This window comes from Pelmatolapia mariae, linkage group LG10_11 (assembly GCF_036321145.2).
Source record: "Pelmatolapia mariae isolate MD_Pm_ZW linkage group LG10_11, Pm_UMD_F_2, whole genome shotgun sequence".
Taxonomy (NCBI): Eukaryota; Metazoa; Chordata; class Actinopteri; order Cichliformes; family Cichlidae; genus Pelmatolapia; species Pelmatolapia mariae.
Window position 1 is genome coordinate 62309333 of NC_086236.1, and position 17188 is coordinate 62326520.

The 17188-nt window shown below is 39.0% G+C and overlaps 2 protein-coding genes across 3 annotated transcripts; both read right to left on the reverse strand.

Annotated features, from left to right (window-relative positions):
* Positions 1-385: 385 nt before the first annotated feature.
* Positions 386-3802, reverse strand: rab42b (RAB42, member RAS oncogene family). Its single transcript, XM_063487245.2, has 3 exons — positions 3360-3802; positions 2924-3211; positions 386-2164 (listed from the first exon to the last, which is right to left on the reverse strand). The coding sequence occupies exons 2-3, from the start codon at positions 3139-3141 to the stop codon at positions 1714-1716; spliced, it is 669 nt and encodes a 222-aa protein (XP_063343315.1). The 5' UTR covers positions 3142-3211; positions 3360-3802; the 3' UTR covers positions 386-1713.
* A 402-nt stretch (positions 3803-4204) lies between these two features.
* On the reverse strand, positions 4205-16956 carry LOC134636036 (CTP synthase 1). 2 transcript variants are annotated; one of them, XM_063485786.1, is made up of 18 exons: positions 16855-16956; positions 14852-15031; positions 13629-13799; positions 13375-13475; positions 12326-12442; positions 11995-12078; positions 11350-11430; positions 10481-10632; positions 8511-8643; positions 8253-8341; positions 7583-7677; positions 7035-7097; positions 6852-6895; positions 6674-6770; positions 6540-6595; positions 6208-6304; positions 5892-6036; positions 4205-5443 (listed from the first exon to the last, which is right to left on the reverse strand). In XM_063485786.1, exons 2-18 carry the CDS (start codon positions 15015-15017, stop codon positions 5368-5370), a joined length of 1767 nt encoding a protein of 588 aa, XP_063341856.1. In that variant the 5' UTR covers positions 15018-15031; positions 16855-16956; the 3' UTR covers positions 4205-5367. The 2 variants fall into 2 exon arrangements, with proteins under 2 accessions (XP_063341856.1, XP_063341855.1); XM_063485785.1 differs by having other exon boundaries at positions 16824-16944.
* Between the last annotated feature and the right edge of the window lie 232 nt (positions 16957-17188).

A 17188-nucleotide genomic window follows, 5' to 3' on the forward strand; every position in this document is an offset into this window, starting at 1 on the left:
GCATCCGAATAAGACAAACTTCAGATGGAAGAAATTCTTATTGTAAGAAATTAATGACTGAAATTAATGTGGCCTAATGCATGGTGTATGTATTGCCAGACTTAAGTTGGTCAAATTACATGGATATGTTAATTATCTGAGATGGTTTCTCCAAAAGTTGAATCTGTTCATCTGGACGTAGCGTTTTGTGGGAGAAACGTTTCGTCACTCATCCAAGTGACTTCTTCAGTCTCAGCTGACTGCAGGTTTCCCCAAATCTTATAAACAGTACATTTGCATAATGACTGAAACCAGCCCACCTGAGATGGTGTTTCACATTTATTAGTTAGCTACCTAGTAGATGTAAAATTGCCACACTGTGTATTACATTAATACACCACAAAGGCTCAGATTAAATGGACTTCCTGCATACTTGCAGACAACCAAGGTTAAAGAAAGATATTCAGAAACAGCAGATGGCTGCCAGCCATCATTTAATGACCTTGTTTTAGTTGCAGAGACACTGGGGGAAAAACCCCACTTTAATGTATGCACATGAGAGTTTAATGAATTTCCACAGAAACACCTACAGACAACCAGTTCCTCACAGGATGTTTACTCGTCATGTTATAAGACAACTGTTCAGGCTCATAAGAATAACTGAAGAGACAAATGAAGGCTCAAGACAATATTTGGAATCTGAACCAAGGGACCAAGTACCTTAATAGCTGCCAGTTATTGGCAGAACAAACAATATAGACAGAATCTCAGATATGCATCCCAGAAATTGAAAAGAAAATGCAGAATACCTTTGTGGAGCAGTGGCTCCAATCCTATCACTTTTAACCCCTCAAAATCATAAACCTGCTTGCAAACCGCTTTTTGTAATGTCTTTGTGTGGACACGAGCTGTGCAGACTACCTCGTCTCCTCAACCTTCAAGCCGGTGGAACCACTTTACCAGTGTACGGGTCTCGAGGTAGAGAATTCAATAATTTAGATTTGTTCATTTCTTCTCTCACTTTTGAATAATTGTGACTCTGACACAATTACATCTTTAGCACCCATTAGACAAATTAGAGAAAAGAACAAACAACTTGTCATATTACAGCCTCTGCCCCAGCTGAACTGAGGTTAGCCATGACCTCATAAGTCCATTAGCGTAATATGCTGTGGAGCTGGCATCTCACTAAAGAGAGAATTACCATATTTCTCTTATAAATACAGAATATAGATTTTTCTATTAAAAGTCTACAGTTTCACTAGCAGCTTTGAGTAAGGCATATTTTGAGCTCAGTGTTACAAGTGGCATTGAGCAAACTTAAATTTTAACCTAATGGTGAAGCTATATCAAGATCGGAAAGGTTATTGGGCTTTACAGTGAAAAGTTCAGTCTCATTAAATGATAATCAATACAACAGGAGTCGAGAGCATGACCTGCTGATGGCAAAAAGCAAAAAGTGTAAAAATATCTGTTACAGAAAAAAATTGAACACTAAACTGACCTATTTCCCCATTTTATTTCACAGAGCCAACACAAAATAAAATACCAGCATCTTATAGTTCTAAAAGATTCATCTTCACAAAAAATGTGCAAAAATACTTTTCATACCAGCGTGTTTTATGATTTTTGTGCCTTACAGTAATATGCCACCACCGATCCAACCTGCTCACAGTTATTTATTGCTTTTACAGTCACGTGAGTTCACATAGATGGGCACCACATGTCCACAGTTTAACCGCAACACTTTTTCTTGTCCTTGGTTGCTGTTCTTGGCTGAGGCATGTTGGCTCGCTGTAACTGTAGCGCCTGTGGGGCAGTGCACTTGACTCCATCCCAGCCCTCTTGCAGCTCTATCTCTCCACTCAATAGTCCCTGGTAGATTCGTCGAGTGAGGAGCTCGAAGCACTCCTTTACATTTTGCCCAGACTTTGCAGAGGCCTCCACGTAGGGCGTTCCTAGCTGCTGGGCCAGCTTCTCTGCCTCTTCTCGGCTCACCGCCCTTTCCCTGTGAGCATCTCGATCATTCTTTTGACCCACCAGGATGAACAGAACCTTATGTGGCTGTACTCGCTCGCACACCTCAGCATGCCAGTCTTTAATATGGTCAAAAGAGGCTCGACTGGTGATGTCAAACACTAGCATGCCTCCAACTGAGTTGCGGTAATAGGAACGGGTCACTGATCTGAGGAAAGAAGTGAGACAAAGGGGTAAAAAATCTTAAGAGAGATAGAAAAACCCACACTGGCAAACAGAATCAAAATTAATATCCTGTTCTAATGAGCAATTAACAGCTGCTGTGTATAACTTCAGCTCTTTTGGATAAGCATTCATACAAACAGTTCCCCCTGATTTATTGAACCAAAGGTCATCTAAACTGTCAGGTGGTGAAAACTTCATCTAAACAGGTATTTCTGAAAACAACGCTAATTTGGGTAAGCCTTTGGTTCACTTAATGGGATTATAGATCCCATCCAGTGTGAAGTTAAATGCAAACAGGCATAGTTTGCAATTTGTTTCAGTTCATTCAGCTGGAGAACTGGAAAACAAAGGATTTGGAGACAGAATGAAGCATGCTTCTCCTAGTTCTTTCATTAAATACGCTGAGCTTGGAAAATATTACATTTAAAAGAGCTCAATTTTCAATTTAAAAGTATTGCACAAACTGCACTTCTGTACACAGTACACACCTATCTTGTGACACTGACAGGGTGGATACACAATCATAGCTGAAAGTAAACAAAGCAAAACAACTTTATTGTGAACGGAATAGGCCCTAGTTCATTTGTCGCACACAACTAAAGTGTCTCTAATTTTCATTATTTGAACAGGGTCCTTGTAATGTGGCCTAATGCATTAAAAACGACATAAATGTTACCTGGAATCCAACATAAAGCTCATATCATTGTAGACTGCAGATATCTTATTCAAAGATCATCCATACCTGAACCTTTCCTGTCCTGCTGTGTCCCAGAACTGCAGCTTTACACGGACCCCCGGTTCCACCTCCAGGAAGTGAACGTAGAAGTCAACACCTACTGTCTCGTTGATGGACTCCATAAACAAGTCCTCTGTGTAGCGTTTCAGTAGGGAGGACTTTCCCACAGTGGAATCGCCGAGCATGATGATCCTGAACTGGTACTGCCACAAAGTCAGGTCCATTGTTGCTGGCAGTTACAAGAGATTAAGACAGGAATGACAGCTTTTGGAGATATGAAGGTGTGCACAAGCTCTGGGAAAGAGAAAAACAGATTGTCACAAAGTTTAGAAAAGGTTAAAAGCAAATATAGTGAGAGATTACTGAGACTGAAGAGAAAGAAAGAGACATAACTTCATGGAGACTATCTACCACAAAAACTTACCACCAGTTGCTTTCTTACCTCTGACAATCCAAATGTTGAGAAACAAGCATTAAGCCACTCCTTATTAATCTCACTACCAATGCAGCAGCAGTGTTCACAGCCATCCCAAACTCCTTTCCTTTTGTGACTGCAGTACAGCTCTCATTCTCATGGTGGCTCTTTAAATCCTCTATGAGGACAGGTATGTAGAAAAATCTGCCCCACAAAGTCGATCCATTTGAGCTGCTGATCTTAACTAGTACAGTAAGCTTGTACACGAGTGTGGCTTTGCAGGGGCGTGTACTTCTAAAGGTTGCTTGTTGATACTTGACTAAAGGAGGGGCAAGAGCACAAGGACAAAGGGAGGGCCAGATGTGGGAAAGGGGGAAGTTTAAGGAAGTAGTGGCTGCATAAAAAAAACCTATCAGGGGAAACTGTGCAGTTTCCTGTAGTTGATAGCCAGTAGGGACGTCATCATCAACAAACATACAAAATGAGGGTGACTGTTGGCAACTCTAACAGTTGCCACACTATTTGCAACAGTTTTTATCACTTTATGATCTCGTATGCGCAGCGAGGATCTGAAAAGGGAAGTTGATAACAATGTCGCTTTTTATCCTCTGGGAAAGCCAAACTGGTCTCACAGTTATATGTAAAGTGACCGTGACCTCTTAACATTATGCAGTGATGGAACGGGTTCAAGTTACATGAAGGCACCATGGAGAGCAACAAGCTTCCTCTCCACTGTCCTGGTTCGTAGGATAATGAGTCCATCCCCAGGCAGTTGTGACACCAGCGTATTTATGAAAAGTCATTCACACATACTTACAGCTTGTAGGGGTAATATTCTACCCCCCCCCCCCCCCAAAAAAAAATACAAATAAACAGACATGCTGCATAACATATGCATCTAAATTTAATAAATAAAAGGCATTTCAGTGCACTTGGGTCACACAACGGTAACAAAATGGGATCTCATGTTACTTAGTAGACTGAAAATGCAAGAGGGACATTTGATAGTGTTAACCTACTAGATGCTTTTACTGATGCTTCAAGATCCATTTGAGATCGTAGTTTTAGTTTTATTCTGTTGTTGTCGCAAAGGTTGCTTAAATTTCCCCAGCTGTCAGATGACTGTGCATCAGCAGATTTCATTTTAAACAGTTCTTAGTCAGAAATAGCAGTAAAGGGCAATCATGTTTACTGGTCATAGGCAAAAGTTGTGCAACCTGAACTGGTCAGTTCAGTTTTAGGGCTTCACAAACTAATGGTGTTCCAAAGTGACCGAGTCTTCAAATGACAGCTTACATGCAAAAATTAAAAGCCTACATCCATGTGATTGATTCATGCCTAAATCTTTAACATTATCAGAGCAGAATATTTCACATTTTCACCCAAGAGTCACAGCCTCATGTCCAAACAGATTTGGATGTAATACAGAGAAAGACTGTTTAAAACCAAACCAGTATTAAACTATGGGGAAATACAGATGAAAAAACTGAAAAACAATTACAACAATTTAAAAAGGTAAATATATCAGTAATTCCCAATATATATAATCCCACCTAACCCGTTCTCAGATGCTACAATTCCAAAAAACTTACCAAATAATTCTGAGAAAGTCTCTGAAAAATATTTCTCTGAAAAACTCCAAAATACACATCTTCTCAATATTTTACCAGAACATCATTATTATAACGGTAGTACACTTTATACTGATGGGCTGATATCTTCCCTTTAATCATGTACCTTAGTGTATTCTTTTTTAACAAGTTCCACTACAGCAACATTTTGTTTGAGTTCCCTCATAAAACCTTTATTAATACTTGATTTTTGCAGCAACTTTAAAACACTAAAATAAACAGAAATCACTACCTTTAATATTTTGCTGTAGGCAAAATATTTGAAGAACATAAATTATAAATTGTTATGACAGTAAAGTATTAACAATTCAAAAATACAGAGTAATACAAAGATTGTTTGTGCAGAGTCAGTCAGGGTATTTCCTGGGCGATCTCCATGAGCGACGCGTACACAAAAATTACTTCTACAAAGACAGGAACTTCAGCTCACGCATGTCCATCTCAGGAGAGCTGCTACCACTGTGATCACTGTAGGTGTCCCTGAAATGAAAGGTAAATTCATAAGATTATTACATCAGCAAGACATTATAGGGACAGTTTTACTGTAACTGCTGGAATTGTTGTGACATAGCATCGGTTTTAAATGCAGATATAATATGTGTGGGCAAAATGCTTCATGACTGATGTTAAATATTGATCAAGTTGTAGGTTATTTGTAGGAGTTTTTTTCACATGTTTACCACTCAGATTACTTATTAAAAGTGTCATCAAAGCATAAATGTCAGCTAAATATGATGAAAAATGAGAGCAAGGTGAAATAACATTCAACTGTTTGGAGGTTGGAGAAACACCATGATGGAATAAGCGAACTGGGAAGTTATAGCTGCAGTTACAGCTAAACTTTGAAACCGTTGGACTGTCACCATTGAAGTTTAATTTCCTTTAAATAACTTTTGGATTGGTAAGTCATTGATGTGCTGGTGTTTACCGTGGAGAAAGGCGACAGCCCTTGGCCAGGTAGCTCTGGAGTTTTCCTGCAGAGGCCAGCAGGAGACCAAAGTATGGAGGAGAAGGTTTGATAGGTCTGGAGGTGAACTCTGGATGATACTGCACTCCAACAAAGTAACAGTGGTCTGAAACAAAAAAATTGTGTATTACTGCACATGTTTCTGCTCCCTCAGGCTTCATTTAAACGAACGAAGGACAGTTTGGGGTTAAACATGATTTCTCTACATCGTGTTCAAGAATTGTATGTATTAGAAGAAGCCGGTGCGTGCTGGATTTCAAACACACTTTCCCCATACCCTCTAATTCAATGACTTCCATTCGCTCTCCTTCCACATCCTGACCAACAAACTGAAGTCCTTTTTGTTCAAAGTGGTGCTTCAGCTCTGGATTCACCTGAAATAAGATAAGATTCTGTGATTCAAGGTTTTATTTTTTATTTTGTTCTTGCAGTACTTCTAGAAGAAAAGCCATGGACCCAACAAAACAAAATAATGTTCAAATCAACTCTCAAAGTTAGATAAGATACTGCACACAATACGTTTTGCTTATTAAATTTTGTATTTACAAAATAATTTCCACACTTTTCGCCGTATGATAAAAACCTTTAAACCCTTGTTTGGATCACTACCTCAAATCTGTGTCTGTGCCGTTCGTCAACATATTCCACATCTCCATATAGCTTTCCTGGAAGAATAAAATATATTTTATCAACAGTAATTAGATAAGAAATCCAGGTATCATTTGATCCAGGGAGATACATACTCAGCACACTGGTGCTGGATGAGAAAATGGTCCGCCTCTTTCCCAACCTCATAGTCCCACCCATCTGGCCTGGGTTGTGTTCTGGCATGTCAATTACCTGTAGAGATCAAATCAAGATTATATAACTGATAATGGATGGTGAAAATGCATGGTAAAAAAAACAAAGAAGATAACATACCACAGGGTGTTTGGATTCTGGATTAAATTCTGTGGAGTTGGCATCTGAAAAACACAAGATGAACTGATCTGAGCACAAATCAGCTTTCCAATAGGTGGAAGCTTTATTCATCATTAAATTAGAAAACAACTGGAAGCAAATGTTTCTTAGCTGTGTCCTCAGCAGAACTAAACAATCATTTACCTTCCCATCCAAGAACACTGCGGGCAAACTCACACACTGCCAGCTGCATGCCCAAACAAACGCCTGCAAAAAACAAGGCCAGTGGAATTCTAAATATTAAACAACATCTTTTTATATAATATATAAATCACTGACTATATATAATGAATTTGGATATTAAGTGCTACCTCACATGATTAATTGTCAGTAAAGAAAGGTGTGCAGTAAATACAGATTACCCTTTCAATATGCACCGCAGAGTTTTCAGCAGCCAATACAAATACAAGACCTTGAAACAAAACCCCAGTAGGGGGTTTGTCTTTTCATTGGTGTAAGCGGTATTTGAAAAATTCATATCATACATAAAATATATGAACAGCATCCCAGCACATCCTCTACACCACCCAGCACTAAGGTGTGTAGGACAGAGTCTCTGCTTAGACTGAGTCTATATCAATAATCAACTCAATGTGTTTCCCCCTATTTGTCTTTCAATAACTGCTCAAACTACGTCCAATTGCAATATAATATGATACACAACATACAGCATAGCCTGACATCTCCCTTACCCAGGAATGGCTTATTCTGTTTCCGTGCCCAAGAAATAGCCTGCATCTTGCCTTCTGTTCCTCTTGCACCAAAACCTCCTGGCACCAAGACACCACTGTGGAAAGGACAGAAAAGACCATCAATGCTCAATTCACTGAGATTTCACAGACACATGTAGGACCACTTAAATCTATTTAAACCTTGTGTCACTCTCTCTGGAAAACTTAAAAAAGCAAAATGCCAGGCTGGTATTGTACAGCCAATGTAAGATAATTCAGTATAGTATGGTTAGTGAACTAAGTAACATAATTAGAAAAGCTTTCGTTTGTGATACTATCTGATTAAGACACACTAGTGACATTTTTCTTCAAAAAAAATGAAGAAGAAAGAAGAAAAGAAGTATCCTAAATTGTGTTTCCTTTATCAAAACAACCCCCTGCAGTAATACAATAATCTTTTTGGCTGTCCCCAACTTGTAACATACCCTGTTACTGCTTCTTTTGAAACAGCCACAGACAAACAGGACTTATAAAGTGAACTCTTTCAACCCGTTTGCAATATTGCTACTATCATAGCTGCACGAACTATAATACTGTATCACCAGAGTGTACATTTTAATATCGACAGCTGCTGATTATCCAAGATTATCCACACTTATTAGCGTGTTTTCGCCTTGTTTTGTCTACTCACTGAGCACTGCAGAGTTTCTGCCAGGCCTCGTGATATTTCACTGGATCATCTTGCAGGGTAGTAGTCTCCAAATCTGCAGAGTCTATGTACTGTAATAACAACAAACAGTGTAATCTGGATAGAGATCGGTCAACAACAGGCTGTACAAATACAGGAATATGTGAGGTTTTATTTAAGTATAGCAAGTTTATCTGACAACAGTCCAAACTGAAAACAGCGATGCAAAATTCAGAAATTAGAAGAGAGTTGTCTCCTTACCTTGACCTCTAGTTTGTGATTAATGGCAAGGGCTGAGTGCTCTAGGGCCTTAATAACAGATGTGTAGGAGTCAGCTAACTTTGTATATTTTCCCACCAGGGCTATGGAAACATGCTCCAAGAGACGGTCGGATCTGAAAAGAGAGGGAGATGATTTATAGTACAGAATCTGGTGCATTCTTTGAATGATTACTTCCTCAGCTACCCATTTTACCTCAACGCTCAGTATGTTGTACTCACTGGGAAAAGAAAAAATAAATAAATCTGCTTCTGGTGTCAGCATTCTTTAGGGAAAGTTTTGTGACCAAAATCATAACAAGCATCATTATTGCTGACGTATTAGGAGGTTCTGAAACTTAGATTGAATCTGTCACGCCTACTTGTCTAGTAATGTTACAGTGGCTTGCAAAAGTATTCGGCCCCCTTGAACTTTTCCACATTTTGTCACATTACAGCCACAAACATGAATCAATTTTATTGGAATTCCACGTGAAAGACCAATACAAAGTGGCGTACACGTGAGAAGTGGAACGAAAATCATACATGATTCCAAACATTTTTTACAAATAAATAACTGCAAAGTGGGGTGTGCGTAATTATTCAGCCCCCTGAGTCAATACTTTGTAGAACCACCTTTTGCTGCAATTACAGCTGCCAGTCTTTTAGGGTATGTCTCTACCAGCTTTGCACATCTACAGACTGAAATCCTTGCCCATTCTTCTTTGCAAAACAGCTCCAGCTCAGTCAGATTAGATGGACAGCGTTTGTGAACAGCAGTTTTCAGATCTTGCCACAGATTCTCGATTGGATTTAGATCTGGACTTTGACTGGGCCATTTTAACACATGGATATGTTTTGTTTTAAACCATTCCATTGTTGCCCTGGCTTTATGTTTAGGGTCGTTGTCCTGCTGGAAGGTGAACCTCCGCCCCAGTCTCAAGTCTTTTGCAGACTCCAAGAGGTTTTCTTCCAAGATTGCCCAGCGCTCTCCTTGTTCGGCCTGTGAGTTTAGGTGGACGGCCTTGTCTTGGTAGGTTTACAGTTGTGCCATACTCCTTCCATTTCTGAATGATCGCTTGAACAGTGCTCCGTGGGATGTTCAAGGCTTGGGAAATCTTTTTGTAGCCTAAGCCTGCTTTAAATTTCAAAAATAACTTTATCCCTGACCTGTCTGGTGTGTTCTTTGGACTTCATGGTGTTGTTGCTCCTAATATTCTCTTAGACAACCTCTGAGGCCGTCACAGAGCAAAGAAGAATGGGCAAGGATTTCAGTCTCTAGATGTGCAAAGCTGGTAGAGACATACCCTAAAAGACTGGCAGCTGGAATTGCAGCAAAAGGTGGTTCTACAAAGTATTGACTCAGGGGGCTGAATAATTACCACACCCCACTTTGCAGTTATTTATTTGTAAAAAAATGTTTGGAATCATGTATGATTTTTGTTCTACTTCTCACGTGTACACCACTTTGTATTGGTCTTTCACGTGGAAATCCAATAAAATTGATTCATGTTTGTGGCTGTAATGTGACAAAATGTGGGAAAGTTCAAGGGGGCCGAATACTTTTGCAAGCCACTGTATGTTCAAGAAGTGAATATAATATTTTTTTTTCATTAGCAGTGCAATGGTGACTAAAAGATCATGCCTGGATGATCTACATTTTTTCCTCCTCCATTCAGTTTCCTCATTAAGGGGTCCAGAAACTCAGCCAAGTCTGACACCAAGTTTTAAATTTAATAAACACACAGAGTTCTTTTTCTATGTTGTATTTGAGGTTATGTCACGAGCAAGGAGCAAAAACAAACAAACAAACAAACAAACAAAAACAGCATTGTGGATGTTCAAGGCTTCGAAATGCACAGTCCAAAACAAATAGCAGCCAAGTCCACCTTTTGTACCTTAAATGAATGTATCTAGTTTTCCCTGTTCAAGACAAAATTAGAAATAGTTAAAGGCTGAGATACTCTTTCCTACCGGTCAGCCATCTCCTTCCACTTTGTGAACATCTTTCTGGGTCTCATCTCAATGGGCAAGTTCAACCGCTCGCACAAGTAGCTCACAACACCCTGATCCTCCAGCAGCAGAGGAACTCTATAAATTGAGGAGACATCGTGGACACAGATCACCTGAAAGGAATTAGAAGACGTGTTATTTGTTGACATCTGCTACCTTTTTTTTTTTTTTTAAACCATTTTTATACACTGACCTGTCACTTTATTAGGTATGCCTCAGCTATCAAAAGGACCACAGTGTCTCTTGGTATAAAATGTTACAAATCCCCCACATCTTTGCAACATCAGCGCTGGTCTGAATTGTTGATACAAAGTAGGATGGATCCACGCTTTCAATTTCTCTACACCACATTCTGACCCCTTCTGAATACCCCCATTGTAACGAGTGGTTATTTGAGGTACAGCTGCCTTCCTATCAGCTCAAAGCAGTCTGTCTATTCTTCTCCAAACTCTGGAATTAACCTGGAGATGACTGTGCGGGAAAATCCCAGTAGATCAGCTTTCAAAGTCACATCACCTTTCTTTCCCATTCTGATGCTTGGCTCAAACAAGCACCTGAGCAGGTGTACCTAACAAAGTGGCTGATGAGAGGATATGCTTTCCATTTCTACACATCTGAGGTCAGCATCTATCTAAATCTAATGATATCATAGCAACAAAAAGTAATTACTTAATAATAAATTATTATATAATGTTATCTCTACTTATAATATATGACAACATTATCTGAAATAGTAGATGTGAGTAGTTTTGAGACGAACTGTACTAGCTCATAACTAACATAAGTAGCCTACCCTACCTACAGTTTTACAGGAAATCACAATATGTCACCTGTGTGGGCTCCACATGACAAAACATGGAGATCTTTTCCTTGACAGATGTTTCTAGAGGAGTTGCACAGCGACAAACAATCTGCCAAAAGAAGGACATATATCAGGATAATGTATACAAACAAAATAATGCCAGAGCGCACACTTGAGTGTTTATGATTTAATACACTCCAAATTTTATTTGATTGTGTACATAATGAAATTAACATGTGGTTCAAAATGATGGCTTTATCAGAAGAATGAGGACAAGATCTGAGAGGTACACTCTTAAGCAAGTTTAAACCAGCTTCTTTGTGCTAACTGACTCGAGAAAACCTAAAACCGGGCATTTCACATCTCATATGACTCTTCGTCCTCACAAAATGATCCCTGTGAGTTCCCCCCAATCCAGTGACAGACATTATCAGATGATACTGATATAATAGTGGTAAAAAAAAACCTGCCAAATCAATCCTACAGAAAACAGTTCATCTATTGATTTAGCACGCAGTTGTAAAATTAATTCAAGTTAGCCATTTTAACGCTTAGTGCAGTCTCGGTGGTGGTGCTCTTTACTTTTTATTAGTGCTCACACTAGTTAGCAGATCACCCATAGTACACCCATTTGACTTGCAGATATAAGAATCAGTTTAATCTGACTACCCACCAAATCTGCAGACAATCCCAGCCCTCTGAGTTCCCGGACGCTGTTCTGGGTTGGTTTGGTTTTCTGCTCCCCTGTGGTATTGGGCTTTAGAGAAAAGATACATCCACACAAAACAAAGCATAAATGGCCGTGCAATATAAGTCCGAAGTGATTATTCCCCCCCGTTCAATACCATGTTCCTTCAATTACCAAAAGAATGAATTTAAGACTTACATAATGAAACAAAAATATTTCAAATTATCCATTAGATCTGGTGATCTTACAGGTAATCAATTTTTCTACAATATCTGTAAACACTACTTGGTTGTGCATGGTCACTAGCAAACCATACCTGTGGTATCAAGCTGACATGGATGTTGCAGAAGTTCTCCCTTTTGACCTTGAACTGGAACTGTCTGAAAGCTTCAATAAAAGGCATGCTCTCGATGTCCCCCACTGTGCCTCCTAGCTGTGGACACAAAACACCAGCTTAAAGCACAGAATTACATGCAAGAATACACAGGCTGAGCCTCAGCACTTTGGAAAGACTTGGGAAATACAGCACACTGTCAGCAGTACCAAGCCCATAATACTGTCAGCGCTGGTTTGAAGTATGCTGTATAGAAAGAACTGCTAGAGGCAGGATAATAATTTAACTTGGTTTATGAGAACTTGACTCTTTTAAGCTGCAAATATATTAAAGACAAAATAATTCTGCAGCACATACTGTAAAATAAACACTTGATTTATAACACAATGATTTAACACTGTTTTTTAAAAATACATAAAACATTTATTTCCCAAGGCTAGAAACAGAGCCAGTGTTTTTACAACCTTTCCACAGCAAATCATTTTTTAAATCCCTCTATTTACCAGTTTTTACTGTTTTTTTTTTTTTTTTTTTTGGTGCATCACAGTGACACTCATTTGTTCGGGTTCAGCTATTTCTCAGACCTGCTGCTGAATGGTGCCAATATTTGCTATCGCTTCAGGCAACAAGCTTTTTTTTTTTCAATCCTTTTGGAAAATGTCGTCTAGTTCTCAAAATCACTAGAAAAACAGAATTGCACAAATGATTAAAGCGGTGGTACTCAGACTGTGAGGTGTGGAGCTACCGCAAGTGGGGCATAGACGACCAGTTGAAAAATGTAAATAAAATAAGTTGAATGAAAATGATACAGTTTTATGTGAAAAATACGTTTGTTGTAGATATTACAATTACTTTATTTCAGAAAAATTCAACAAGGATTCCACTTCTGAAGTGGAGTATTATTTTTTAAAAAGTCTGAGAACTACTAGACTAAAGAATGACCCATGGGAATGTAAATAAGATACTTCCCACTGCAGCATATTTATTTACACTACAGGTCACCTTGGCCAACAACATAAATCCCAGCTTACCTCTATGACACAAACTTGAGGCTCCACACCGTCCTCATCCACTGAAATAGTTGCCTGCTTCATTACCCATTCCTGGATAGCATCTGTGATGTGTGGCACCACTGACAAAGAAAAGAAAAGAAACTTTAGCTGTAGTTATCTGTGCATTTGCATTGTATAACTCAACCCTGAGAAATGCATGCACACAGGTCAAATCCGCTTTCCTAAGGCCTGTTTTGGCAATAAAAGCAGTTATGTAAACAGTAATATCCAACCTTGTACAGTCTTGCCCAGGTAGTCTCCTTTTCTCTCCTTGTTGATTACCGATTGATAGATCTTTCCAGTTGTGATGTTGTTATCTCTGATAAGGCGGATGTCCAGGAAACGCTCATAGTTACCCAAATCTAGATCCACTTCCCCACCATCATCGAGAACAAACACTTCACCTGGAAAAGACAAACAGTACATCACTGTTTTCACACAGCTTGTTTCATAGTAGCTTTTCACCTGGTAGAAATCCTTCCTGAGCCCTGGTTGAGCCCCGCTTACTAACATAACAAATAGATATATGCTTGACACTTTATTAGGTACACCTTGCTCATACTGTGTCGGAACCCCTTTTGCCTTCAGGACTGCCGTAATTCTTAGTGGCACAGATTCATCAATGTGTTGGAAACAGTCCAGAGGTTTTGGTCCATGCTGACATAAAAGCATGACTTACTTTGGTGCAGATTTGTTGACTGCACGTCCATGATGCAACTTCCCTATTCCACCAGATCCCAAAGGTTCTCTATTGGAATGAGATCTGTGATTTTGGTACAGTGAACTAATGTTGTGTTCCATTTGCCTCCAAAGTCAGAGCTATGAATGATGCCATTCCTAAATTTAGTTTGTTCAACAAAAACTTGGAAAAGCAAGCAGTGCCATTAATGCATCACTAGCAGTACAACCCAATGCTTGCTTTTGCTTAAAAATGCTGCTGCATATACAGACCAACTGTCGGTGGTCTGTATATGAGGTGTTTGTGGTTGCAAACACACAAATATGCTGGATATTTTCTCTTTTTTTGGGAACACCATATAAAAAATCTCAAGAGATCAACAGTTTTTGAAATCCCGACCCAGATGGCAAAAACAACCATGCCATGTACAAAGTCACTTAATCTAACTTTCCTTCACATTCAGCTGCTTAGTTTGAACTTCATCAGCTCATCTTGACCCTATCTAAATGCCTAAATGCACTCAGTTGCTGCCATGTGATTGGTTGATTTTACGCTTCCATCGGCAATCAGGTGCACCTCAAAAAATGGTCAGTGACTGTACACTGTATGGAAAAAACCTGAGCCCACGCTACTCTACCTTAAAGGCTCTAACACTCCCACAGCACTTCTTGTCAAATGTTAACCACAGAACTCCATCAAACAATTGAATCAAACTGCCGATGGCAATTGACTGAGGACAAGGACATTGTTAAAAGCAGTAAATTATAAATGACTTACCGTGCTCATAGGGTGAAAAGGTTCCAGCATCAATATTGATATATGGGTCGATTTTGATGGCTGTGACATGAAGACCGCAGGACTTAAGGATTGTTCCCACACTGCTGGCAATGATGCCCTTACCAATACCAGATATAACGCCACCAGTAACCAGGATGTACTTCATAGTGGCATCTAAGACTAAACACAGAAAACAGGAATCCAGTAAATGACTTACAAATGTACTTTACATTTCTAGGACAAGTTCTTAGCAATACTGGCATTTACAAGCTGTATTTACTCAAGTAGACAAATAGTATTAAAAGTCCCAAGGGTCATTCTGCAAGTGGAAAAAAAAGACATTTTATTTTATAATTTTCTATAGTGTTTTTGGGAAAAATAAATAAACACATGTCCAGCTTTCCAGCAAGATATTTTAATTGTTGTATGCTATGCTTGGCACGACCCTGTCACCAATACTCCAGAATTTAAATAAGTAGAATTTAATAATGTTGTTTAATACATTTTTGGCCTTCTTTTAAGGTAAGGATAGACATCCTTATACTGAGCATTCAATTTCAGATAAGACTTAATTTATATGGCTGAATCAATACATTATTTTTATTTGTAGATGACGACATAAACATAACAGGGTATCAAATCAGGGCTAACATTTGTATTTTCTCAGAAAAAGACCCAAGCTGTGGAATGTATTGGACTATACAAGTCAAAAATGTAGTTATAAAAATAAAGGAAGTAAACAGAATTGAAAGGAATTTCTTTTTTGGTAAAATGTAACAGGCTTCCATCGGTCAGAATGACCGACTTGATCACTCAATCAAGTCCAACAAGATTGGAAGAAAACAAAACATCTCAAACAGGACTGACCTTTAGTCTACCCATGCTGCTTGTACACAATGCGATCATGTCACTTCTTCTTTGCCATGTAATCTCACCCTTTTGTCACTTCTTTTTCCCAGCCTAAATAGGTTTCAAGGGCTGCACATACGTTGTGGGACACACCCTTACTGTCCTTTTAAAATATACTGACGTTAAGTAAATGGGTTTAACAGTTATAAGACATTTCTGTAACAACAAAAAACAACAACTTATTTTAACTGTTATATTTGTTAAATGTGTTATATTTAATAATTTAGTTATCAAGAAGTTAGGACAAGAGAAAAATCATTTTGTTTGTATGTGTGTGTGTGTGTGTTCGTTGGGGGCGGGGTCAGATTCAAGGAAAACGTCCTGCACAGAACGACTCCTAAACGGTCTATTTTAACAAGGTACAGTACTTGCCCTGCACCAACATTTAAATGGAGAACTTCTCTATGTGCCTAGTAAATTTATAGCTATAACACTTAACAGCACAGTCTGTCTGTATCATGGTTTGATTAAACTGACAGCATGATGGTGTTTTTCCTTATAGAGGTGTGGCTAACCCTTTGTTTACATTCATTTGTTTACATTGTTCGGACCTATGCATTACAGTGAGACTGTACGAACACAAGTGGGTAAATCCAAATTGTAAAACCTAAGAATGTGTTAACATGTGATCGAATTACACCGGTCTGAAAGACGCAGTGAATCATTAACTTTTGTTATTGTTGTTTTTATTGACAGTGTATGAAGTTAAATTGGCGGGAAAAAAAGAGCGCCGCTATAAGTAAGGGTAACTACTCCAGAGGGGCTCCTGAGAGCTTTCGTGGGTTACTGAGTTTAGCCGCAGGTAATTTGTCGTTAAAGGATTGCTACATACATATTTCACAGAGGAAAACTGGTCGGTTGATTAATTTTCACCTGTCGTAACCCAGCTAACATTATCCATACTGTCTTGTGCGAAGTCCTGCCTTATAGATTTTACTTAGAGACAAAAATTGATTCATTCATTAGCATCCAACAAGAAAAATGTCATATTTATCGTGTTATTATATCAGTTAACTAGTTATGACCAATTTTGGGACACCAAAAAAAATCCATACAAACTCACCAAACGGCTATAGCAAAGTGTCCAGAAATACCTGATGTGGTGTTTATCTAACGAATTTCTTTCTGTTCGTAAAGAAAGCCCACGTTGTTGCAGTACAGCAAACACGTGTATGACAGGCTGCGCTGACTGGTTGAGCCACTTCTCCAACAGACAGCTTGCGTCCTTCCGTTTCGTAATGTGGGTAAATTTTCCTTCCTTTTGTTTGCTCAGGCAGACCTTGGGCGCCGCTCATACAGGATTAACCAATGAGAGAGCTGAACTGCGGAGAAACTGTGCCTTACAGATTAAACTGCGGTCGAATTTTTATGCCCGAGTCTACACACTGGGGCGAACGTAAAGCATTTCAAGGTCAGTGCAGCTGCACC